This window comes from Pseudophryne corroboree, chromosome 4 (genome assembly GCF_028390025.1).
Source record: "Pseudophryne corroboree isolate aPseCor3 chromosome 4, aPseCor3.hap2, whole genome shotgun sequence".
Classification (NCBI taxonomy): Eukaryota; Metazoa; Chordata; class Amphibia; order Anura; family Myobatrachidae; genus Pseudophryne; species Pseudophryne corroboree.
Genome location: NC_086447.1, coordinates 509,690,262 through 509,716,201, shown reverse-complemented (window position 1 = coordinate 509,716,201; position 25,940 = coordinate 509,690,262). Strand labels below are relative to the sequence as shown.

At 48.1% G+C, this 25,940-nt stretch overlaps 1 protein-coding gene across 1 annotated transcript in view; it reads right to left on the bottom strand.

Moving 5' to 3' along the window:
• Window positions 1-13,261, bottom strand: part of DCBLD1 (discoidin, CUB and LCCL domain containing 1) — a 149,025-nt gene extending 135,764 nt beyond the window's left edge. The window contains exon 1 of the mRNA XM_063917210.1: window positions 12,877-13,261. Within this exon, the coding sequence (XP_063773280.1) occupies window positions 12,877-12,982 (106 nt within the window). The 5' untranslated portion in view covers window positions 12,983-13,261. The remainder of the gene's footprint in view (window positions 1-12,876) is intronic.
• Window positions 13,262-25,940: the final 12,679 nt, after the last annotated feature.

Genomic DNA, 25,940 nt, shown 5'->3' with positions numbered 1-25,940 from the left:
TGCGCGCGCCCGCGGGCGCCTGACACCGCCGCTTCGCCAGGCTCTCCCGGAGGCGAGGGCTGATGCCCGTCTACCTCCGGGCGGCCTGACTGACTCTCCGGCCTACCCCGCCGCCCGGCAAAGCCGGCCTGGCCCCCAGCGGCGAGGCCGACCTGATCCGCCTAGCTGCGCTCCTGCCCGCGCCCGTGGAGGCCGCGGGGGACGGAGCCCCGTCCCCCAGGCCTGCCATCCCTTCCCCCGGCCCAGCTCCACCGCCAGAAGCGCGGTATCGAGCTGGGGTCCCAGCGGAACGGCGAGGGCGGGAAGCCATAGCAGCCAAAAGGAAGGGAGAGCAATTAAATACAAAGCACAAGCTGTATACCAAATATGGGGAGCTCTGCACTGCAGCACTCAACCAGACACAAGGCAATTTCACCAACCAGAGAGAGACAAAAATGAGATTTTACTTACCAATAAATCTATTTCTCGTAGTCCGTAGTGGATGCTGGGGACTCCGTCAGGACCATGGGGATTAGCGGCTCCGCAGGAGACAGGGCACAAAAATAAAGCTTTAGGATCAGGTGGTGTGCACTGGCTCCTCCCCCTGTGACCCTCCTCCAAGCCTCAGTTAGGATACTGTGCCCGGACGAGCGTACACAATAAGGAAGGATTTTGAATCCCGGGTAAGACTCATACCAGCCACACCAATCACACCGTACAACTTGTGATCTGAACCCAGTTAACAGTATGACAACGTAGGAGCCTCTGAACAGAACAACCCGATTTTTTTGTAACAATAACTATGTACAAGTATTGCAGACAATCCGCACTTGGGATGGGCGCCCAGCATCCACTACGGACTACGAGAAATAGATTTATCGGTAAGTAAAATCTTATTTTCTCTAACGTCCTAGTGGATGCTGGGGACTCCGTCAGGACCATGGGGATTATACCAAAGCTCCCAAACGGGCGGGAGAGTGCGGATGACTCTGCAGCACCGAATGAGAGAACTCCAGGTCCTCTTTAGCCAGGGTATCAAATTTGTAGAATTTTACAAACGTGTTCTCCCCCGACCACGTAGCTGCTCGGCAGAGTTGTAATGCCGAGACCCCTCGGGCAGCCGCCCAGGATGAGCCCACCTTCCTTGTGGAATGGGCCTTGACAGATTTAGGCTGTGGCAGGCCTGCCACAGAATGTGCAAGTTGAATTGTGCTACAAATCCAACGAGCAATCGTCTGCTTAGAAGCAGGAGCACCCAGCTTGTTGGGTGCATACAGTATAAACAGCGAGTCAGATTTTCTGACTCCAGCCGTCCTTGAAATATATATTTTCAATGCCCTGACAACGTCCAGCAACTTGGAATCCTCCAAATCGCTAGTAGCCGCAGGCACCACAATAGGCTGGTTCAGGTGAAACGCTGACACCACCTTAGGCAGAAAATGAGGACGCGTCCGCAGTTCTGCCCTGTCCGAATGGAAAATCAGATATGGGCTTTTATACGATAAAGCCGCCAATTCTGACACTCTCCTGGCTGAAGCCAGGGCCAGTAGCATGGTTACTTTCCATGTAAGATATTTCAAATCCGCCGATTTGAGTGGCTCAAACCAATGGGATTTGAGAAAATCCAAAACTACATTAAGGTCCCACGGAGCCACTGGGGGCACAACCGGGGGCTGTATATGTAGTACTCCTTTTACAAAAGTCTGGACTTCAGGAACTGAAGCCAATTCTTTCTGGAAAAAAATCGACAGGGCCGAAATTTGAACCTTAATGGACCCCAACTTGAGGCCCATAGACAATCCTGTTTGCAGGAAATGTAGGAATCGACCCAATTGAAATTCCTCCGTGGGGGCCTTCCTGGCCTCACACCACGCAACATATTTTCTCCAAATGCGGTGATAATGTTGTGCAGTCACCTCCTTCCTGGCTTTTACCAGTGTAGGAATGACCTCTTCCAGAATGCCTTTTTCCCTTAGAATTCGGCGTTCAACCGCCATGCCGTCAAACGCAGCCGCGGTAAGTCTTGGAATAGACACGGTCCCTGCTGAAGCAGGTCCCGTCTTAGAGGTAGAGGCCACGGATCTTCCGTGAGTATCTCCTGAAGTTCCGGGTACCAAGTTCTTCTTGGCCAATCCGGAGCCACTAGTATCGTTCTTACTCCCCTTTGCCGTATAATTCTCAGTACTTTTGGTATGAGAGGCAGAGGAGGAAACACATACACTGACTGGAACACCCACGGCGTTACCAGAGCGTCCACAGCTATTGCCTGAGGGTCTCTTGACCTGGCGCAATACCTGTCCAGTTTTTTGTTGAGGCGAGACGCCATCATGTCCACCTTTGGTTTTTCCCAACGGTTCACAATCATGTGGAAGACTTCTGGATGAAGTCCCCACTCTCCCGGGTGTAGATCGTGTCTGCTGAGGAAGTCTGCTTCCCAGTTGTCCACTCCCGGAATGAACACTGCTGACAGTGCTATCACATGATCTTCCGCCCAGCGAAGAATCCTTGCAGCTTCTGCCATTGCTCTCCTGCTTCTTGTGCCGCCCTGTCTGTTTACGTGGGCGACTGCCGTGATGTTGTCCGACTGGATCAACACCGGCTGACCCTGAAGCAGGGGTTTTGCCAGGCTTAGAGCATTGTAAATCGCTCTTAGCTCCAGTATATTTATGTGAAGAGACATCTCCAGGTTTGACCATACTCCCTGGAAGTTTCTTCCCTGTGTGACCGCTCCCCAGCCTCTCAGACTGGCATCCGTGGTCACCAGGACCCAGTCCTGTATGCCGAATCTGCGGCCCTCTAACAGATGAGCACTCTGCAACCACCACAGAAGAGACACCCTTGTCCGTGGCGACAAGGTTATCCGCTGATGCATCTGCAGATGCGATCCGGACCATTTGTCCAGCAGATCCCACTGAAAAGTTTGTGCGTGGAATCTGCCGAATGGAATCGCTTCGTAAGAAGCCACCATCTTTCCCAGGACTCTTGTGCATTGATGCACAGACACTTTCCCTGGTTTTAGGAGGTTCCTGACAAGTTCGGATAACTCCTTGGCTTTCTCCTCCGGAAGAAACACCTTTTTCTGAACCGTGTCCAGAATCATTCCCAGGAACAGCAGACGTGTCGTCGGGGTCAATTGAGATTTTGGAAAATTCAGAATCCACCCGTGCTGTTGCAGCACTATTTGGGTTAGTGCTACTACGTCCCCCAGCTGTTCCCTGGACCTTGCCCTTATCAGGAGATCGTCCAAGTAAGGGATAATTAATACGCCTTTTCTTCGTAGAAGAAACATCATTTCGGCCATTACCTTGGTAAAGACCCGAGGTGCCGTGGACAATCCAAACGGCAGCGTCTGAAACTGATAATGACAGTTTTGCACCACGAACCTGAGGTACCCTTGATGTGAAGGGCAAATTGGGACATGCAGGTAAGCATCCTTGATGTCCAGGGACACCATAAAGTCCCCTTCTTCCAGATTCGCTATCACTGCTCTGAGTGACTCCATCTTGAACTTGAATTTTTGTATGTACAGGTTCAAAGATTTCAGATTTAGAATAGGTCTTACCGAGCCGTCCGGCTTCGGTACCACAAATAGTGTGGAATAATACCCCTTTCCCTGTTGTAGGAGGGGTACCTTGACTATCACCTGCTGAGAATACAGCTTGTGAATGGCTTCCAATACCGTCTCCCTGTCTGAGGGAGACGTTGGCAGAGCAGACTTTAGGAACCGGCGAGGGGGAGACTTCTCGAATTCCAACCTGTAACCCTGAGATATTATCTGCAGGATCCAGGGGTCCACCTGTGAGTGAGCCCACTGTGCGCTGAAATTCTTGAGTCGACCCCCCACCGCCCCTGAGTCTGCTTGTAAAGCCCCAACGTCATGCTGAGGGCTTTGCAGAAGCCGGGGGGGGGCTTCTGCTCCTGGGAAGAAGCTGCTTGGTGCACTCTCTTACCCTTTCCTTTGCCTCGGGGCAAATATGACTGTCCTTTCGCCCGTTTGTTCCTATAGGAACGAAAGGACTGCGGCTGAAAAGACGGTGTCTTTTTCTGTTGGGAGGGGACCTGAGGTAAAAAGGTGGATTTCCCGGCTGTTGCCGTGGCCACCAAATCCGATAGACCGACCCCAAATAATTCCTCAACCTTATACGGCAATACTTCCATATGCCGTTTGGAATCCGCATCACCTGACCATTGTCGCGTCCATAAACTTCTTCTGGCAGATATGGACATCGCACTTACTCTCGATGCCAGAGTGCAAATATCCCTCTGTGCATCTCGCATATATAGAAATGCATCCTTTAAATGCTCTATAGTCAGTAAAATACTGTCCCTATCCAGGGTATCAATATTTTCAGTCAGGGAATCCGACCAAACCACCCCAGCACTGCACATCCATGCAGAGGCGATGGCTGGTCGCAGTATAACACCAGTATGAGTGTATATACTTTTCAGGGTAGTTTCCAGCCTCCTATCTGCTGGATCCTTGAGGGCGGCCGTTTCAGGAGACGGTAACGCCACTTGTTTTGATAAGCGTGTGAGCGCCTTATCCACCCTAGGGGGTGTTTCCCAGCGCGCCCTAACCTCTGGCGGGAAAGGATATAATGCCAATAACTTCTTTGAAATTAGCAGTTTTCTATCGGGGTTAACCCACGCTTCATCACACACTTCATTCAATTCGTCTGATTCAGGAAAAACTACAGGTAGTTTTTTCAGACCCCACATAATACCCCTTTTTGTGGTACATGCAGTATCAGAGATATGTAAAGCCTCCTTCATTGCCGTGATCATATAACGTGTGGCCCTACCGGAAAATACGTTTGTTTCTTCACCGTCGACACTAGATTCGGTGTCCGTGTCTGGGTCTGTGTCGACCGACTGAGGTAAAGGGCGTTTTACAGCCCCTGACGGTGTCTGAGACGCCTGTACAGGTACTAACTGGTTTGCCGGCCGTCTCATGTCGTCAACTGATTTTTGTAATGTGCTGACATTATCACGTAATTCCATAAATAAAGCCATCCATTCCGGTGTCGACTCCCTAGGGGGTGACATCACCATTACCGGCAATTGCTCCGCCTCCACACCAACATCGTCCTCATACATGTCGACACACACGTACCGACACACAGCAGACACACAGGGAATGCTCTTATCGAAGACAGGACCCCACTAGCCCTTTGGGGAGACAGAGGGAGAGTTTGCCAGCACACACCCAAGCGCTATAAATATATAGGAACAACCCTATAGAAGTGTTGTCTCCCTTATAGCAGCTTAATATATATCAAAAACGCCAAAAAAAGTGCCCCCCCCTCTCTTTTTTACCCTGTTTCTGTAGTGCAGTGCAGGGGAGAGTCCTGGGAGCCTTCCTCGCAGCGAAGCTGAGCAGGAAAATGGCGCTGTGTGCTGAGGAGATAGGCCCCGCCCCCTATTTCGGCGGGCTCTTCTCCGGAGTTTGTGAGACCTGGCAGGGGTTAAATACATCCATATAGCCCCAAGGGCTATATGTGATGTATTTTTTAGCCAGAACAAGGTATTCTCATTGCTGCCCAGGGCGCCCCCTGCAGCGCCCTGCACCCTCCGTGACCGCTGGTGTGAAGTGTGTGACAACAATGGCGCACAGCTGCAGTGCTGTGCGCTACCTCATGAAGACTGAAAAGTCTTCTGCCGCCGGTTTCTGGACCTCTTCGCTTTTCGGCATCTGCAAGGGGGTCGGCGGCGCGGCTCCGGGACCGGACTCCATGGCTGGGCCTGTGTTCGATCCCTCTGGAGCTAATGGTGTCCAGTAGCCTAAGAAGCCAATCCATCCTGCACGCAGGTGAGTTCACTTCTTCTCCCCTAAGTCCCTCGTTGCAGTGAGCCTGTTGCCAGCAGGACTCACTGAAAATAAAAAACCTAAAAACTTTTTCTAAGCAGCTCTTTAGGAGAGCCACCTAGATTGCACCCTGCTCGGACGGGCACAAAAACCTAACTGAGGCTTGGAGGAGGGTCATAGGGGGAGGAGCCAGTGCACACCACCTGATCCTAAAGCTTTATTTTTGTGCCCTGTCTCCTGCGGAGCCGCTAATCCCCATGGTCCTGACGGAGTCCCCAGCATCCACTAGGACGTTAGAGAAATGGCCTATCCTTCCCTATATATACTAACCCTCCCCTTTTTCCAAGGGCTGTACTTTCCTCCCAGCTAGGTCCACCCCTCACAAGATGTTTAACTCATTCCTTTCCTATGCTGTCAATTCTCTCTCCTTACCACATACACAAAATAAACTTGCTGAAACACACAACCAGGAATATGCATTATCACTAAACAGTCATTTCTACTTCAAGGTATGAAGACCATTTTGAAAAAATAAAACCAATACAGTGTCAATAATAATTATATAAAGCGTCAATAATAATTTATTAACACAGATCTATTTAAAAAAAATTCTTGAACAGAGGTTTTAGCAAAACTTGGAGAGAGAGAAAAAACCAATCAGCTTCTGTTGTTATGTAATTTTTAGCACCATGGCCCTCATTCCGAGTTGTTCGCTCGCAAGCTGCTTTTAGCAGCATTGCACACACTAAGCCGCCGCCTACTGGGAGTGAATCTTAGCTTATCAAAATTGCGAACGAAACATTCGCAATATTGCGAAAAGACTTCTCTGTGCAGTTTCTGAGTAGCTCCAGACTTACTCTTCCAGTGCGATCAGTTCAGTGCTTGTCGTTCCTGGTTTGACGTCACAAACACACCCAGCGTTCGCCCAGACACTCCCCCGTTTCTCCAGCCACTCCCGCGTTTTTTCACACACTCCCATAAAACGGCCAGTTTCCGCCCAGAAACACCCACTTCCTGTCAATCACACTCCGATCTCCAGAACGAAGAAAAAACCTTGTAATGCCGTGAGTAAAATACCAATCTTCATAGCAAATTTACTTGGCGCAGTGCGAACATTGCGCATGCGCAATAAGCGGAAAATCGCTGCGATGCGACGAAAATTACCGAGCGAACAACTCGGAATGACCACCCATGTCTAAAACATATTAAATAATTCCTCACAGGGTTCAGTATGATTTACACACCGTCAGGATGCTGGCCGTCAGTATACCGTCAACTGCATCCCGGCCGTCAATATGCCGGCAGCGGGGTGAGCGCAAAAAGTCACCTTGCGGCCTCGCTGCGCTCGCCACAGGTTGTATTCCCACTATATAGGTGTCGTGGACACCCATAAGTGGGAATAGCCCCTGTGAGTCGGGATTCCGGCTGGCGGTATTGTCAGCAGTCGGGATTCTGGCGACGGTATCCTGACCGGGATCCCGACTGCCGGCAAATAAACTTCACAGAGCCCCTAGACTTCCCCTCCTCAGTTAAGCAGTGCTCCACATATGAACTGGAGCAGGAAAATCCTAATAGTCAGGTTTGTGCACCTAACAAAATAAGCAAACAGCAGCTAGAATTTAATTTTTTCTTCTGATTTTTTTTACATCTGTATTGTAAAAGGGTTTACATATGACTGAGTGATAGGATTTTGCGACATTTTTCTCAGTAGCTGATTTAAAAGAAAATATCATCTGCCAAGTGTACAGAGCAGACAGCTTATCTGGACAATAAAACAAAATCACTTGTGGATGTTGGGAAGGACTGGAGAAATCTCCCTGAATGAAATCTGTATGCCATCATTTCAGAGATAGTGACATTACCAGAAAGTTTCACAGTCTGTGTGGTCTGAGGTGAGGGCAAGTACAAGGTTTGCAATACACTTGCGTTTACAAAACTCCTTTCCCAATGCTAAAAGTGTAACTATATGCACGACTAGTGGGACCCATACATCAGCAATAAAAAAAATAAATCATCAATTCCACAATTTTATCCCTGATTTAGCAATTCTCCAATCCACCAATATGTCCTCATACATTACAGATATTTTCAGTGATTTGCAGTTTTTCAGATCAGATCTGTGAATCAAGTGCCAACTTTACAAGTGATGGACTGTAAATTGGCTGAACATCGCCTTACACTAGCAAACAATCGGCATCAATTTGTCTGTGAAATCCAACATGTTGTACAACCTGCTTTACCTATTCCGATCACTTTTTGGTCAGAATTGTCAATCAGTGAATCCCATACATTACAAACTTTTTTTTTTTTTTTTTTTACACAATCATCTGCAAAACGCAGAATTGCTTTAATCAGTTGTTACTGACAAAAATGCAGATGAGAGGCATTGAAACTATGAACTTAAATTAAGCTGTCTGAAGTTTTTCTTACAAAAACTGGAGTGCCACAGAAATTGCATCAAAAAAAAAAAAAAATATATACATATACACACATTATATTTCTAAATAAACATCTGCCGATCCATAAACACGTTTGTGTGTGTATATATGTTATATTTATTTACATTTTTTTTTTTTTTTTAAATAGGACGCCTTCCTCAAACAGCCTTTGAAGCACTGCAGTATAGCTGTATGGTAAAGAGAATAGCAGGAAATCCTATGGACACTTTCCGTAGACACTATGCCGATACCACACTGAGTGTGATGTTATCGCTCAGACAGTAATCAGTGGAAACAAAGCATTCCCTTGGCAATCTGTACTGAAACCAGTGCAAACAGATAAAATACCGTACAACAACCTGGAATATGCATTTTCAACAATCAAGACAAAAGAAGGGATTTTCTATCAACTGATGCTCATTTTCATGTTAGATTAATATACTGTCAATTAAACACACAGACTAGACAATTTATTAAACAATGCATAGTGCGTAGCATAGTCTGCTGTTTTCTGTGTTCATGGAGAAAAATCTTCTTACAGTATACCACTTTCAAACATAGCCAAAAACTGTGACTATGCCAGGATATGCCAAAAAGACCCGGGTCCTGCTCATGTCTGGAAGGAACAAACCCGGGTGACAATCCCAGGTCCGCAACCCTGCAATCTTTCAGGGTTATTCCCAGAACTTGCAACCCAGGTTAGTGCCCCAGCTTATGTCTAAAAGCTAAGACTACTTCAAATTGCAAATCTCATTAAAGGATAATTCCACCAAACAATTGACAGTTTGTGGTAGTAAATCTTAAGTAAACCTTAAAAAGTTGCTTACATGCAGCCCGGCATTTAGGCCAATGTCTCACATGCACCTGTCTACGGTGGCCTTTGCTGGCCACTAACAGTATGATGCCTGTCAAGAATAAAAAATCCAGGTTGGATGGGGCGAGAGTACTTTAGGCATTGCTGGACTCTATTCTCTCCTATGTAACCTGGTATTTTTCCAGACAGGCAGCATGTGGTCTACCGACACGTGGTAGCATGCAGGAATAGTTGTGAGATCTAGAGAGCAAATCGACCAGTTGGGCATCATTAACTTTCCTTCTTAAGGAACCTTTATGGTCTTGGTTCAGTGAAACTTCAGTTTTGACCAGAACGATCCTTTTATACATAAGATACAGAGCAAATGAATCATTCTTAACATCTTTCTATTAGGATTCACACATCTCTTTCAGAAATATTTTCTCACACCAATTATGTTTCATCATAGACATTACATTAGAAGCTGGTGGACCCAAACAATATGCAAGTCAGAAAACCAGTCTGCAATGTATGTCAGACAATGACTAACACATTACTAAGGGGACTATTTTATCAAGCCGGTTTTTCACAAAATTTAGCACATACTGTAGTTTCTGCATCAGTATCACCGCTTTGCAATCTCCTGCAAAAGGCTATCTACTGCTTCAGATCACAGTCCCTATTATTGTGAATAGGGATTACAGTCTGTCCCCTATGTACCAAACTATGAAAAGCAAGACTCTCCCATAGCTTCCGGGAAATGACACTGCGCACGATACCAAAGGATATCACGCACAGGACAGCAGTTATCGCTACCGATGGCCTTATACATTACATTTAGTATATAGAGAAGATAATCATAAAATTTTTTTAAAAAAAGTTAACCCCCCCACCTGCAATGTACACTGCAAAAACGGCCTCTTGCGTGATTTGTATTACTTATTCCCCCAAATCTTTTGCTAAATTTGTGTGGTACATATATGTCCTATTTATACTACATTTGGATGTCAAATGTTTCGGTCACGGGAACTACTACACTTATACAACAGTCATATGGTGTTTTAACTATGGTATGCAGTTACATGGCCCACAAAACACAGTAATAATTACCGTACATAAGACAACATAATCTGTCCTTTTAAAAATATACTCAAATATTTCCTATCCCAGCTTTCATTAAAATCATTAGATATTATCATTGGGCATAGACTTCAGCCTGTGGTGTATGTCACAGTCCTGCCAAACACAGCTTCTGTACACCCACAACTGCATATAGGTAACCTCATTAAAACAGGAATAAAATTGCCATAGTTAAAGCCAAAACCCTGGCTGAGCACAGGTTGAAGCAAGGGCTTTCTGTCCTTGTCCCCGTTCACATTTATTCCCAGGTCATCAACCTTCACACTGGACCCGGGTCTTCCAGTTTACAGTGGTCGATTGGAGATTATGTCATCTCCAAGCTCTACTGTCCCCCACCAATCAGCTCCTGGGTCTTAAGGGCCGTATTCACGGGCCGATTTGGGGAGAGATGTGTGCTTATCGGTTCGCCCAGCACACATCTCTCCCCCTGCTCAGCACAGCGTGATGTGTGCTGAGCATGCGGGGGGAGACAGGGGGGCCGCTCACTTCACCCAACAGGTGAAGTGAGCGACCTGCTAGATTGGCCTGCATGAAGGCCAATCCAGCACCAGCGATAGCGATGCGCGGGGCTGCAAATCGCTATCGCTGTGAGGGGTACACATGGAGTGATCGCTGCTTAAAATCTAAGCAATCTAGTCAGATTGCTTAGATTTTAAGCAGCAATCGCTCCGTGAGTACCCCCCTTTACCTTTCTAACAGGAGCAGGGCTACTGACCTGGGTTGCTAGTCCTGGGAATAACCCTGGTTGGTTGCAAGGTCACAGGTCCCAGGACTGTCAACACTGGTAGACCCTTTCAGACATAAGCTGAACATGAGTCGATGAGCGTTCACGGCAAAAAAACAAGTTTATGGTTTATGTCTGAATGGGGTATTTGTTAATACTTTTAGGTGGACTGGTGGGTAAATCATAACAAATGAGTGTAAATAGGAAGCTACCAATTACTATGATGCATAAGAAAATAAATGAGATGTATACATAAACTGACAGATTTATATAGATCCCTCATAGTGGTATAAACCAGGCCTAAATCTAGGTTTTTAATGTGATGATTTTTTTTTTTGCCTCGCTAGACATAGATCTCATATGAGTGAGATGTATTTTTAAACCTTCGAAAGAGATAGAGTAGATAAAGTGGCCATAGTAACTAATCAGCTTCTGCCATTTAATAGGCTGTGCTATATACATGATAGCTACATTAATGGCTATGGGCTACTTCTCTACTGTATCTCTCTGAAATGTTTGATACATCTCCCTCATAGAGCACATTTATTACTCTATCCATCATACCTACTTCCAATTGGACATCAAACCCTATAAAACAAGTTGCACAGAGAGTTATTATAGGGACATTATGCTTTTTATGTGCACAAGATAGACACACACATATCCTGGTGTGTAAATATATTGTCCTGAAGTGGAAGACTGCAAATTAGTAGTAGCCTGATCTCCCTTCTCAGCTATTGCTATGGGAGTCACAAATTACTGTACTGGCTAGCATACTGAAAACAGTAATGGGGCCCATACACTTGTGAGATATCTGGTACAACTGTTCGATTTCAACTGCATCTGTTATGGTGCCCATACACTTGTGAGATAATTGGTGCTAACCTTCGATTTCGACCGCATCTGTGAGAGAAATCGAAGGACTGCATGCACATTTTAGGTACCTTTCGACGCGATGCGCGGGCACGCCGGCCGAATCTCACGTCTCAAGATAGTATGTGCTGCACTTAATATTTATCCGATCGCATGTGCTTTTAAAAACACATGCTATATATCACACTGCGATGTGCGATGGGCACCTGCCGGGAGCGGCCAGAGGCCACTCTCACTCGGCAGTGACGTGCCCATCACGTGATTACCATGCGATCTATCGCATGATCGCATGGTAATCACTTTGGCAGTTCAGGTGCGATTTCATCGCACCTGAACTGCCGGAGCAATGCCCCGCGATGTCGCGTCGTGGGGCATTGCACAAGTGTATGGGCACCATTTGATAAATCGCAGGATTGTTTGCACATTTTATGTACCATGCGATGCGTGGGCACACTGGTCGAATCTTGCGTCTCAAGATATTATGTGCTGCACTTAATATTTATCGCATCACATGTGTTTTTGTTAACATATGCGATATATATCGCACTGCAAAGTGCGATAGGCACCCGCTAGGGGGCGGACAGAGGCCGCTCCCACTCGGCAGTGACGTACCCATCACGTGATTACCATGCGATCTATCGCATGATCGCATGGTAATCACTTTGACGGTTCAGGTGCGATTTCGTCGCACCTGAACTGCCAATGCGATGCCCCACGATGTTGCGTCGCATTGCACAAGTGTATGGGGGGGCATAACAGGACCTACAGGGGACTTAAAAGATAAATAATTGCTACATAGGTGACAGGTATGTTGCTGCTTGCCATAGTATACTATTACATGAATACTTTTTCCGACACAATCATGGAGAAACAATATCAGATGGGGATTTGTCACAGTAATCAACGCTTAGGAAAGATCCCAGCAATCCCTGATGTGTGATAGGATTGCGTGCAGTAGGTCACTTGCTCCCAGCTCTCACCATGTACTGGCCCCACTGACTGCACCCCTGCCATAGGCTGTAACAGCTAGAGTTTCTAGCACTCACCGCCAGGAAAGGCTGTGTGCCGTGCAGTCAGTATAAAATCAGGTGCAGTTTGTTAACGAGGTCACAGTAGTACTCACCCAAAGTCTCTGCCAGAAGCATGACAGGAGCACTCAGCGAAATCCCCAGCAAGGTGAGCAATCCTGTGACGTGCTGTGGCCAGCACAGACCTCTGATCCCAGCCATGCCTCAGCTCAGTGCCCGGTACAGTCCTCTCCCCTTCAGAAAAGTTTGCCGCAAGCTTTGGCTCAGAGCAGGATTTCCTCTACAGAATACAGTGAGAGCTGGGGTCTCCATGCACAGACTGAGCGCACACTCTCCTCTCAACCTGTGCGTGTGTGACGAGCTCTCATAGACACCCGCTCTCTCCCCCTGTGTGACTGGTCTTCACTCCTACACTCACCATCTGACTGACAGTCACACAGCAGTAACCCCGTGCTCCTCCTAACCCGGCGAGGGGGCGGGGAAGATAAGAGACAGTACACCCAGGCCTGTGCGTACTAGCGACCCCTACCGGCTTGTAGAAGTAACTGCATAGTATGTTCCGTGGGCTCGCCGCAGTGCCCTGTTACTACAAACTGTCTGGTAATTATTACACTATCATAATCAGCTTACAAGAGACGTTCTCAATGTGCTGAAGCAACATTTACACAGTAATTACCACCAAATGTCATTGATTTACTATCTGTCAATATTTATACATGTTTTCATCTCGTGCAGTTTCACTATTGTTTAAGCAAATATATTTAATTCATTATGGGCCTAATTCAGAGGCTAGACAGTACAGTGTCAGTGTGTGCAGTATTTGCGATCAGATATAGGGCCTTATTCAGGTTGCATTTCAAAATTTGAGAATCGCAATATGGTGGATTATCGAACGACTGCGCATGAGCAGCGTTCGCAGTGCACACGTGCGAGGGGAAATAGCACGTTAGCAACAGAAATTGCGTACAGATCGTAATTGCAATGCAGCCGCTGTTTGACTGACAGGAAGCCAGTGTTTCTGGGCGGAAACCTGACGTTTTCTGGGTGTGTCTGAAAAAACGCAGGCGTGCCTAGGTGTTTTTAAAAGGAATGAGGGCCTGATTCAGACAAGTACACTAATGCAGATACAAGTGCGGTTTAATACGCAATACAGATATCGGCAAGTGAAGCTGCTGCCTAGAAATGAAAAGAGACACCCCCGGAGCCACTGCATACTTATTCACAAATTGCGTACACATTCGCAACCTATACTAAAAAAATGAGGAACATCGAGGTTAAGGGTAGGCCTTTGACTACGCGGACTGGACACGGCAGTAGCGATGCAGGAGCCATTGCACATACAAGCTAACAACTGACGGCAGATATATACTAGAGATGAGCGCCTGAAATTTTTCGGGTTTTGTGTTTTGGTTTTGGGTTCGGTTCCGCGGCCGTGTTTTGGGTTCGACCGCGTTTTGGCAAAACCTCACCAAATTTTTTTTGTCGGATTCGGGTGTGTTTTGGATTCGGGTGTTTTTTCAAAAAACCCTAAAAAACAGCTTAAATCATAGAATTTGGGGGTCATTTTGATCCCAAAGTATTATTAACCTCAAAAACCATAATTTCCACTCATTTTCAGTCTATTCTGAATACCTCACACCTCACAATATTATTTTTAGTCCTAAAATTTGCACCGAGGTCGCTGTGTGAGTAAGATAAGCGACCCTAGTGGCCGACACAAACACCGGGCCCATCTAGGAGTGGCACTGCAGTGTCACGCAGGATGTCCCTTCCAAAAAACCCTCCCCAAACAGCACATGATGCAAAGAAAAAAAGAGGCGCAATGAGGTAGCTGTGTGAGTAAGATTAGCGACCCTAGTGGCCGACACAAACACCGGGCCCATCTAGGAGTAGCACTGCAGTGTCACGCAGGATGTCCCTTCCAAAAAACCCTCCCTAAACAGCACATGACGCAAAGAAAAAAAGAGGCGCAATGAGGTAGCTGACTGTGTGAGTAAGATAAGCGACCCTAGTGGCCGACACAAACACCGGGCCCATCTAGGAGTGTCACTGCAGTGTCACGCAGGATGTCCCTTCCAAAAAACCCTCCCCAAACAGCACATGACGCAAAGAAAAAAAGAGGCGCAATGAGGTAGCTGACTGTGTGAGTAAGATAAGCGACCCTAGTGGCCGACACAAACACCGGGCCCATCTAGGAGTGGCACTGCAGTGTCACGCAGGATGTCCCTTCCAAAAAACCCTCCCCAAACAGCACATGACGCAAAGAAAAAAAGAGGCGCAATGAGGTAGCTGTGTGAGTAAGATTAGCGACCCTAGTGGCCGACACAAACACCGGGCCCATCTAGGAGTGGCACTGCAGTGTCACGCAGGATGGCCCTTCCAAAAAACCCTCCCCAAACAGCACATGACGCAAAGAAAAAAAGAGGCGCAATGAGGTAGCTGACTGTGTGAGTAAGATAAGCGACCCTAGTGGCCGACACAAACACCGGGCCCATCTAGGAGTGGCACTGCAGTGTCACGCAGGATGTCCCTTCCAAAAAACCCTCCCCAAACAGCACATGACGCAAAGAAAAAAAGAGGCGCAATGAGGTAGCTGACTGTGTGAGTAAGATAAGCGACCCTAGTGGCCGACACAAACACCGGGCCCATCTAGGAGTGTCACTGCAGTGTCACGCAGGATGTCCCTTCCAAAAAACCCTCCCCAAACAGCACATGACGCAAAGAAAAAAAGAGGCGCAATGAGGTAGCTGACTGTGTGAGTAAGATAAGCGACCCTAGTGGCCGACACAAACACCGGGCCCATCTAGGAGTGGCACTGCAGTGTCACGCAGGATGTCCCTTCCAAAAAACCCTCCCCAAACAGCACATGACGCAAAGAAAAAAAGAGGCGCAATGAGGTAGCTGTGTGAGTAAGATTAGCGACCCTAGTGGCCGACACAAACACCGGGCCCATCTAGGAGTGGCACTGCAGTGTCACGCAGGATGGCCCTTCCAAAAAACCCTCCCCAAACAGCACATGACGCAAAGAAAAATAAAAGAAAAAAGAGGTGCAAGATGGAATTGTCCTTGGGCCCTCCCACCCACCCTTATGTTGTATAAACAGGACATGCACACTTTAACCAACCCATCATTTCAGTGACAGGGTCTGCCACACGACTGTGACTGATATGACGTGTTGGTTTGGACCCCCCCAAAAAAAGAAGCAATTAATCTCTCCTTGCACAAACTGGCTCTACAGAGGCAAGATGTCCACCTCATCATCATCCTCCGATATATCACCGTGTACATCCCCCTCCTCACAGATTATCAATTCGTCCCCACTGGAATCCACCATCTCAGCTCCCTGTGTACTTTGTGGAGGCAATTGCTGCTGGTCAATGTCTCCGCGGAGGAATTGATTATAATTCATTTTAATGAACATCATCTTCTCCACATTTTCTGGATGTAACCTCGTACGCCGATTGCTGACAAGGTGAGCGGCGGCACTAAACACTCTTTCGGAGTACACACTTGTGGGAGGGCAACTTAGGTAGAATAAAGCCAGTTTGTGCAAGGGCCTCCAAATTGCCTCTTTTTCCTGCCAGTATAAGTACGGACTGTGTGACGTGCCTACTTGGATGCGGTCACTCATATAATCCTCCACCATTCTTTCAATGTTGAGAGAATCATATGCAGTGACAGTAGACGACATGTCCGTAATCGTTGTCAGGTCCTTCAGTCCGGACCAGATGTCAGCATCAGCAGTCGCTCCAGACTGCCCTGCATCACCGCCAGCGGGTGGGCTCGGAATTCTGAGCCTTTTCCTCGCACCCCCAGTTGCGGGAGAATGTGAAGGAGGAGATGTTGACAGGTCGCGTTCCGCTTGACTTGACAATTTTCTCACCAGCAGGTCTTTCAACCCCAGCAGACTTGTGTCTGCCGGAAAGAGAGATCCAAGGTAGGCTTTAAATCTAGGATCGAGCACGGTGGCCAAAATGTAGTGCTCTGATTTCAACAGATTGACCACCCGTGAATCCTTGTTAAGCGAATTAAGGGCTCCATCCACAAGTCCCACATGCCTAGCGGAATCGCTCCGTGTTAGCTCCTCCTTCAATGTCTCCAGCTTCTTCTGCAAAAGCCTGATGAGGGGAATGACCTGACTCAGGCTGGCAGTGTCTGAACTGACTTCACGTGTGGCAAGTTCAAAGGGCATCAGAACCTTGCACAACGTTGAAATCATTCTCCACTGCGCTTGAGACAGGTGCATTCCACCTCCTATATCGTGCTCAATTGTATAGGCTTGAATGGCCTTTTGCTGCTCCTCCAACCTCTGAAGCATATAGAGGGTTGAATTCCACCTCGTTACCACTTCTTGCTTCAGATGATGGCAGGGCAGGTTCAGTAGTTTTTGGTGGTGCTCCAGTCTTCTGTACGTGGTGCCTGTACGCCGAAAGTGTCCCGCAATTCTTCTGGCCACCGACAGCATCTCTTGCACGCCCCTGTCGTTTTTTTAAAAATTCTGCACCACCAAATTCAAGGTATGTGCAAAACATGGGACGTGCTGGAATTTGCCCATATTTAATGCACACACAATATTGCTGGCGTTGTCCGATGCCACAAATCCACAGGAGAGTCCAATTGGGGTAAGCCATTCCGCGATGATCTTCCTCAGTTGCCGTAAGAGGTTTTCAGCTGTGTGCGTATTCTGGAAAGCGGTGATACAAAGCGTAGCCTGCCTAGGAAAGAGTTGGCGTTTGCGAGATGCTGCTACTGGTGCCGCCGCTGCAGTTCTTGCGGCGGGAGTCCATACATCTACCCAGTGGGCTGTCACAGTCATATAGTCCTGACCCTGCCCTGCTCCACTTGTCCACATGTCCGTGGTTAAGTGGACATTGGGTCCAGCTGCATTTTTTAGGACACTGGTGAGTCTTTTTCTGAGGTCCGTGTACATTTTCGGTATCGCCTGCCTAGAGAAGTGGAACCTAGATGGTATTTGGTAACGGGGGCACACTGCCTCAATAAATTGTCTAGTTCCCTGTGAACTAACGGCGGATACCGGACGCACGTCTAACACCAACATAGTTGTCAAGGCCTCAGTTATCCGCTTTGCAGCAGGATGACTGCTGTGATATTTCATCTTCCTCGCAAAGGACTGTTGAACAGTCAATTGCTTACTGGAAGTAGTACAAGTGGGCTTACGACTTCCCCTCTGGGATGACCATCGACTCCCAGCAGCAACAACAGCAGCGCCAGCAGCAGTAGGCGTTACACGCAAGGATGCATCGGAGGAATCCCAGGCAGGAGAGGACTCGTCAGAATTGCCAGTGACATGGCCTGCAGGACTATTGGCATTCCTGGGGAAGGAGGAAATTGACACTGAGGGAGTTGGTGGGGTGGTTTGCGTGAGCTTGGTTACAAGAGGAAGGGATTTACTGGTCAGTGGACTGCTTCCGCTGTCACCCAAAGTTTTTGAACTTGTCACTGACTTATGATGAATGCGCTGCAGGTGACGTATAAGGAAGGATGTTCCGAGGTGGTTAACGTCCTTACCCCTACTTATTACAGCTTGACAAAGGGAACACACGGCTTGACACCTGTTGTCCGCATTTCTGTTGAAATAGTTCCACACCGAAGAGCTGATTTTTTTGGTATTTTCACCAGGCATGTCAACGGCCATATTCCTCCCACGGACAACAGGTGTCTCCCCGGGTGCCTGACTTAAACAAACCACCTCACCATCAGAATCCTCCTGGTCAATTTCCTCCCCAGCGCCAGCAACACCCATATCCTCCTCATCCTGGTGTACTTCAACACTGACATCTTCAATCTGACTATCAGGAACTGGACTGCGGGTGCTCCTTCCAGCACTTGCAGGGGGTGTGCAAATGGTGGAAGGCGCATGCTCTTCACGTCCAGTGTTGGGAAGGTCAGGCATCGCAACCGACACAATTGGACTCTCCTTGTGGATTTGGGATTTCGAAGAACACACAGTTCTTTGCGGTGCTTTTGCCAGCTTGAGTCTTTTCAGTTTTCTAGCGAGAGGCTGAGTGCTTCCATCCTCATGTGAAGCTGAACCACTAGCCATGAACATAGGCCAGGGCCTCAGCCGTTCCTTGCCACTCCGTGTGGTAAATGGCATATTGGCAAGTTTACGCTTCTCCTCCGACAATTTTATTTTAGGTTTTGGAGTCCTTTTTTTACTGATATTTGGTGTTTTGGATTTGACATGCTCTGTACTATGACATTGGGCATCGGCCTTGGCAGACGACGTTGCTGGCATTTCATCGTCTCGGCCATGACTAGTGGCAGCAGCTTCAGCACGAGGTGGAAGTGGATCTTGATCTTTCCCTAATTTTGGAACCTCAACATTTTTGTTCTCCATATTTTAATAGGCACAACTAAAAGGCACCTCAGGTAAACAATGGAGATGGATGGATACTAGTATACAATTATGAATGGACTGCCGAGTGCCGACACAGAGGTAGCTACAGCCGTGGACTACCGTACTGTACTGTGTCTGCTGCTAATATAGACTGGATGATAATGAGATGTAGTATGTATAAAGAAGAAAGAAAAAAAAACCACGGGTAGGTGGTATACAATTATGGATGGACTGCCGAGTGCCGACACAGAGGTAGCTACAGCCGTGGACTACCGTACTGTACTGTGTCTGCTGCTAATATAGACTGGATGATAATGAGATGTAGTATGTATGTATAAAGAAGAAAGAAAAAAAAACCACGGGTAGGTGGTATACAATTATGGATGGACTGCCGAGTGCCGACACAGAGGTAGCTACAGCCGTGGACTACCGTACTGTACTGTGTCTGCTGCTAATATAGACTGGTTGATAATGAGATGTAGTATGTATAAAGAAGAAAGAAAAAAAAACCACGGGTAGGTGGTATACAATTATGGATGGACTGCCAAGTGCCGACACAGAGGTAGCTACAGCCGTGGACTACCGTACTGTACTGTGTCTGCTGCTAATATAGACTGGATGATAATGAGATGTAGTATGTATGTATAAAGAAGAAAGAAAAAAAAACCACGGGTAGGTGGTATACAATTATGGACGGACTGCCGAGTGCCGACACAGAGGTAGCTACAGCCGTGGACTACCGTACTGTACTGTGTCTGCTGCTAATATAGACTGGATGATAATGAGATGTAGTATGTATGAAGAAGAAAGAAAAAAAAACCACGGGTAGGTGGTATACAATTATGGATGGACTGCCGAGTGCCGACACAGAGGTAGCTACAGCCGTGGACTACCGTACTGTACTGTGTCTGCTGCTAATATAGACTGGTTGATAATGAGATGTAGTATGTATGTATAAAGAAGAAAGAAAAAAAAACCACGGGTAGGTGGTATACAATTATGGACGGACTGCCGAGTGCCGACACAGAGGTAGCTACAGCCGTGGACTACCGTACTGTACTGTGTCTGCTGCTAATATAGACTGGATGATAATGAGATGTAGTATGTATAAAGAAGAAAGAAAAAAAAAAACACGGGTAGGTGGTATACAATTATGGATGGACTGCCGAGTGCCGACACAGAGGTAGCTACAGCCGTGGACTACCGTACTGTACTGTGTCTGCTGCTAATATAGACTGGATGATAATGAGATGTAGTATGTATAAAGAAGAAAGAAAAAAAAAACCACGGTAGGTGGTATACAATTATGGATGGACTGCCGAGTGCCGACACAGAGGTAGCTACAGCCGTGAACTACCGTACTGTGTCTGCTGCGACTGGATGATAAATAATGATATAAAAAATATATATATATCACTACTGCAGCCGGACAGGTATATATTATATAATGACGGACCTGCTGGACACTGTCTGTCAGCAGAATGAGTTTTTTATAGAATAAAAAAAAAAACACCACACAAGTCACACGACGAGTGTTTAACTTTTTCAGGCAATCACAATATAGTATACTATACTGGTGGTCAGTGTGGTCAGGTCACTGGTCAGTCACACTGGCAGTGGCACTCCTGCCTGCAGCAAAAGTGTGCACTGTTTAATTTTAATAATATGTATGTACTCCTGGCTCCTGCTATAACCTATAACTGCTCCCCAGTCTCCCCCACAATTAAGCTGTGTGAGCACAGTCAGATATTATACATAGATGATGCAGCACACTGGGCTGAGCACAGATATGGTATGTGACTGAGTCACTGTGTATCGTTTTTTTCAGGCAGAGAACGGATTATATTAAATAAAACTGCACTGGTGGTCACTGGTCAGTGGTCAGTCACTAGTAAACTCTGCACTCTCTAGTACTCCTAAGCTCCAGTAAATCAAGTGTCTCTGTCTCAATCTCACTCTCTCTCTTCTAATCTAAATGGAGAGGACGCCAGCCACGTCCTCTCCCTATCAATCTCAATGCACGTGTGAAAATGGCGGCGACGCGCGGCTCCTTATATAGAATCCGAGTCTCGCGATAGAATCCGAGCCTCGCGAGAATCCGACAGCGTCATGATGACGTTCGGGCGCGCTCGGGTTAACCGAGCAAGGCGGGAAGATCCGAGTCGCTCGGACCCGTGTAAAAAAACATGAAGTTCGGGCGGGTTCGGATTCCGAGGAACCGAACCCGCTCATCTCTAATATATACGCCCCAAAAATCGGCCATGACACGCCACCGCTTTTCACTTCATGTCAATCACTTTTCCATGAAATCCTCAGTGCGAGCGGGATCACAGCAGCAGCTGGCGTACGCGCATTGTGATGAAAGCACATGCGCAGCATGCCGATAATCGCTCCTTTCCATGAACAATGGCCATTGTGCACAAAAATCAATAAGGCCCTGAGACACCATTTTAAGTGGCTTTACATGCTCAAATGCCAATTGATGCGTCTTTAGGTGTAGCCATTGGTTGCACCATTAAAACGCAGTAACGTCTAATGCATTTTCAAGACGTTTATGGGACTGTTCATCTCAATCCCAAATGTGTCTCTGTGCAAATGTGCTCTGGAAACGTGCGGTATGACATAAGCTGGGTACACACATGGCCAACACACCGGTGAACCCACCGTCGCGCTGATCAAGCATCCGATCTAAGTAAGTGTATACACTTACCGTCATCCTGACATCACAGGTGAGTGGGAATTTGAATTTAACTGCACAGATATGACTTTAGCAAGTGTATGGGTGGTCGGGAGATGGCCCTTACACACCTGCATTTTCTTTTTTTCTGTGTGGCACTACAAGTCTCAACAAGGTAGCACCTCTTATGTTTAAATTTAGGTGTGCAGTCCAACCCCCCATTCTGCCTGGACTAGCACTCCACCCACCTGCCCTTATGTGTTTTTAATTTCTGTAGTATGCGTCCTTACTTTTGCCATCTACAAATCAGAATGGGTACTATGATAGATAAGACCTGGATACATTTATATAATATGGCAGTACTTAAGGATGTTAGCAGCAGGGTGCGGTGAGGTCAGTGGCTGGTGAGGCACTGCAGTCAGAGCCGGCGCTAGCCGCTCAGCAAAGGGATGCAGTGCAGGGAGGTGCCAAACTGAAGAGGCGCTCAGCCTCTCCCTGCTCTGCATCCCTGCTGCTGCCAGCTGCCGCTGCGCCTGTCACACTGGATGGCAAGTAGCGGCGCTGGCAGCCAGCAGCGCGGCTCATTCCCCCTTCTCCCCAGAAAGCCTGCACGCAGTGTGTGTGTGGCCTCAGCCTACACACAGCGCCGCTGCCACTGACATCCGGAGTTGCATCGCTGGTTGGGGGCGTGGCCTAATCGTGGGACCCGTGGCCACGCCCCTTTGCAGATTTTTTTTTAAGTCTTTTGCTGTACAGAGCAGGGTAAGTGAAGTCCCTGATCCCTGAGCCCCCCTGCCATGGTCAATTCGAGGGGGGAGTGTGATCACTGTGATCACAATCCCCCCACCCACCCATATAGGAACAATAACATTAGCAGCAGCCACTCTGCCCCACTGCAGCACAGCACACTGTGCAGCATGTGCTGTGCTGCCAACATGAGAGCTGCTGCTGCTGCCAAGTAAGGTGGGAGGAGGTTAGGAGTGCAGGGGACCAGGGCCCTTCCATCAGTCCCAGGCCCAAGTAATTAGTACCCGCTCCCTCCTCCTCTCTGGGTCACTACATCCTACAGAGCCACTGGAGTAACGGAGCCTGTGAGAAAACGGAGAAGAAGGGAGAGGAGGAGCAGCGCCCGAGCCCGGACACTACTGTGCGGTGTAATGTGAGTAACGGACACTACTGTGCAGTGTAATGTGACTGACGACACTACTGTGCGGTGTAATGTGACTGACGGACACTACTGTGCGGTGTAATGTGACTAGCGAACACTACTGTGCAGTGTAATGTGACTGACGACACTACTGTGCGGTGTAATGTGACTGACGGACACTACTGTGTGGTGTAATGTGACTAGCGAACACTACTGTGCAGTGTAATGTGAATTGGTACTATTCTGTGGCTCCTATATTTATGGCTCTTCCCCCTGCTGGGGGAAGTGGCATGTGTTAAAGGGTGCTCTACCTGGCGCAAAGTGTAAAAGGGAACTCTACCTGGCTCAGTGTGTAAAAGGGTGCTCTATCTGGAATAATGTGTGACTGGCTCTACCTGGTGCAATATGTAAAAGGGGGCTGTATCTGGCGAAATGTATATAAGTGGTACTATTGTGTGGTGTAATTTTGAATAATAGAGACTACTGTGCATCATAATTATTTTACGTCCCTATATTATAGGTAATTTTTTTATGACCGTATATTTATGGATCTTGAGGGGGGGGGGGGGGCACCAAAATGTCTAGTTACAGCTCTGAGGATGAGATCAGTCACATATGTATTTGTAGAAAGGCGCAAAATTGATAGGTTGCAGGAGGGCGCCGAAGACCCTAGCACCGGCCCTGACTGCAGTCAAAATGTCCTTTGAGTACCGACGATGACTCCTACCACCGCCGACTCAATCCCCGTTACTGCCGCTGCCCCTACCAAAACTTCAACAGAAATAATCTGTAATCTATGTGATCATAGTAGTGTTAGGTACTTGTTGAGGGTAGTAGTAAGGACAAACATCATATCAGCGGGATGTAGTTGGCATCCCAACATATAGATGCCAGCCATCAGGAGACCAGCGCCGGAATCCTGACACCTGTCAGAATGCCGGTGCCGGAATCCTGAACGTAAGTATGCTGATGAGGATTAGGCTGCTGGGGGGAAGGGGGAGAGGGGAAGGGCTAGGCTGTGGGAAGGGAGGGTTAGGGTTAGGCTGCGGGGAGGGAGCGTTAGGGTTAGGCTGCGGGGAGGGAGGGTTACACATAATATGCCCCCACAGTGCTGCTAGATACACTAATGCCCCCACAGTGCTGCGCTGCCAGATACACAAATGCCCCCACAGTGCTGCCAGATACACTAGTGCCCACAGTGCTGCCAGATACACTAATGCCCCCACAGTGCTGCGCTGCCAGTTACACATAATATGCCCCCACAGTGCTGCTAGATACACTAGTGCCCCCACGGTGCTGCCAAATACACTAATGCCCCCACAGTGCTGCGCTGCCAGATACACCAATGCCCACAGTGCTGCCAGATACACCAATGCCCACAGTGCTGCCAGATACACAAATGCCCACAGTGCTGCCAGATACACAAATGCTCACAGTGCTGCCAGATACACAAATGCCCCCACAGTGCTGCGCTGCCAGATACACATTATATGCCCCGACAGTGATGCCAGATACATATTATATGCCCCCATGGTGCTGCCAAATACACTAATGCCCCCACAGTGCTGTGCTGCCAGATACACCAATGCCCACAGTGCTGCCAGATACACCAATGCCCACAGTGCTGCCAGATACACAAATGCCTACAGTGCTGCCAGATACACAAATGCTCACAATGCTGCCAGATACACAAATGCCCCCACAGTGCTGCGCTGCCAGATACACATTATATGCCCGACAATGATGCCAGATACACATTATATGCCCCCACAGTGCTGCCAGATACACAAATGTCCCCACAGTGCTGCGCTGCCAGATACACATTATATGCCCCCACAATGATGCCAGATACACATTATATGCCCCCACAATGATGCCAGATACACATTATATGCACCCACAGTGCTGCCAGATAGACATTATATGCCCTCACAGTGCTGCCAGATACATATTATCTGCCCCCACAGTGCTACCAGATACACAAATGCCCACAGTGCTGCCAGATACACAAATGCCCCCAGCAGTGCTGTGCTGCCAGATACACATATGCCCCACAGTGCTGCCAGATATACACTAATGCCCCCACAGTGCTGCCAGATACACTAATGCCCCCACGGTGCTGCCAGATACACTACTGCCCCCACAGTGCTGCGCTGCCAGATACACAACTGCCCCCACGGTGATGTCAGATACACTAATGCCCCCATAGTGCTGCCAGATACACAAATGCCCACAGTGCTGCCAGATACACAAATGCCCCCACAGTGCTGCGCTGCCAGACACACATTATATGCCCCCACAATGCTGCCAGATGCACATTATATGCCCCCACAGTGTTGCCAGATACACTAATGCCCCCACAGTGCTGCCAGATATACTAATGCCCCCACGGTGCTGCCAGATACACTAATGCCCCCACAGTGCTGCGCTGCCAGATACACAAATGTCCCCACAGTGCTGCCAGATACCCTAATGCCCCCACAGTGCTGTGCTGCCAGATACACATTATATGCCCCCACAGTGCTGCCAGATACACATTATATGCCCCAACAGTGCTGCCAGATACACATTATATGCCCCCACAGTGCTGCCAGGTACACATTATATGCCCCCACAGTGCTGCCAGATACGCTAATGGCCCCACGGTGCTGCCAGATACACTAATGCCCCCACAGTGCTGCGCTGCCAGATACATAAATGCCCCCACAGTGCTGCGCTGCCGGATACACAAATGCCCCCACAGTGCTGCTCTGCCAGATACACAAATGCCCCCACAGTGCTGCTCTGCCAGATACACAAATGCCCCCATAGTGCTGCGCTGCCAGATACACAAATGCCCACAGTGCTGCCAGATACACAAATGCCCCCAGCAGTGCTGTGCTGCCAGATACACATATGCCCCACAGTGCTGCCAGATATACACTAATGCCCCCACAGTGCTGCCAGATACACTAATGCCCCCACGGTGCTGCCA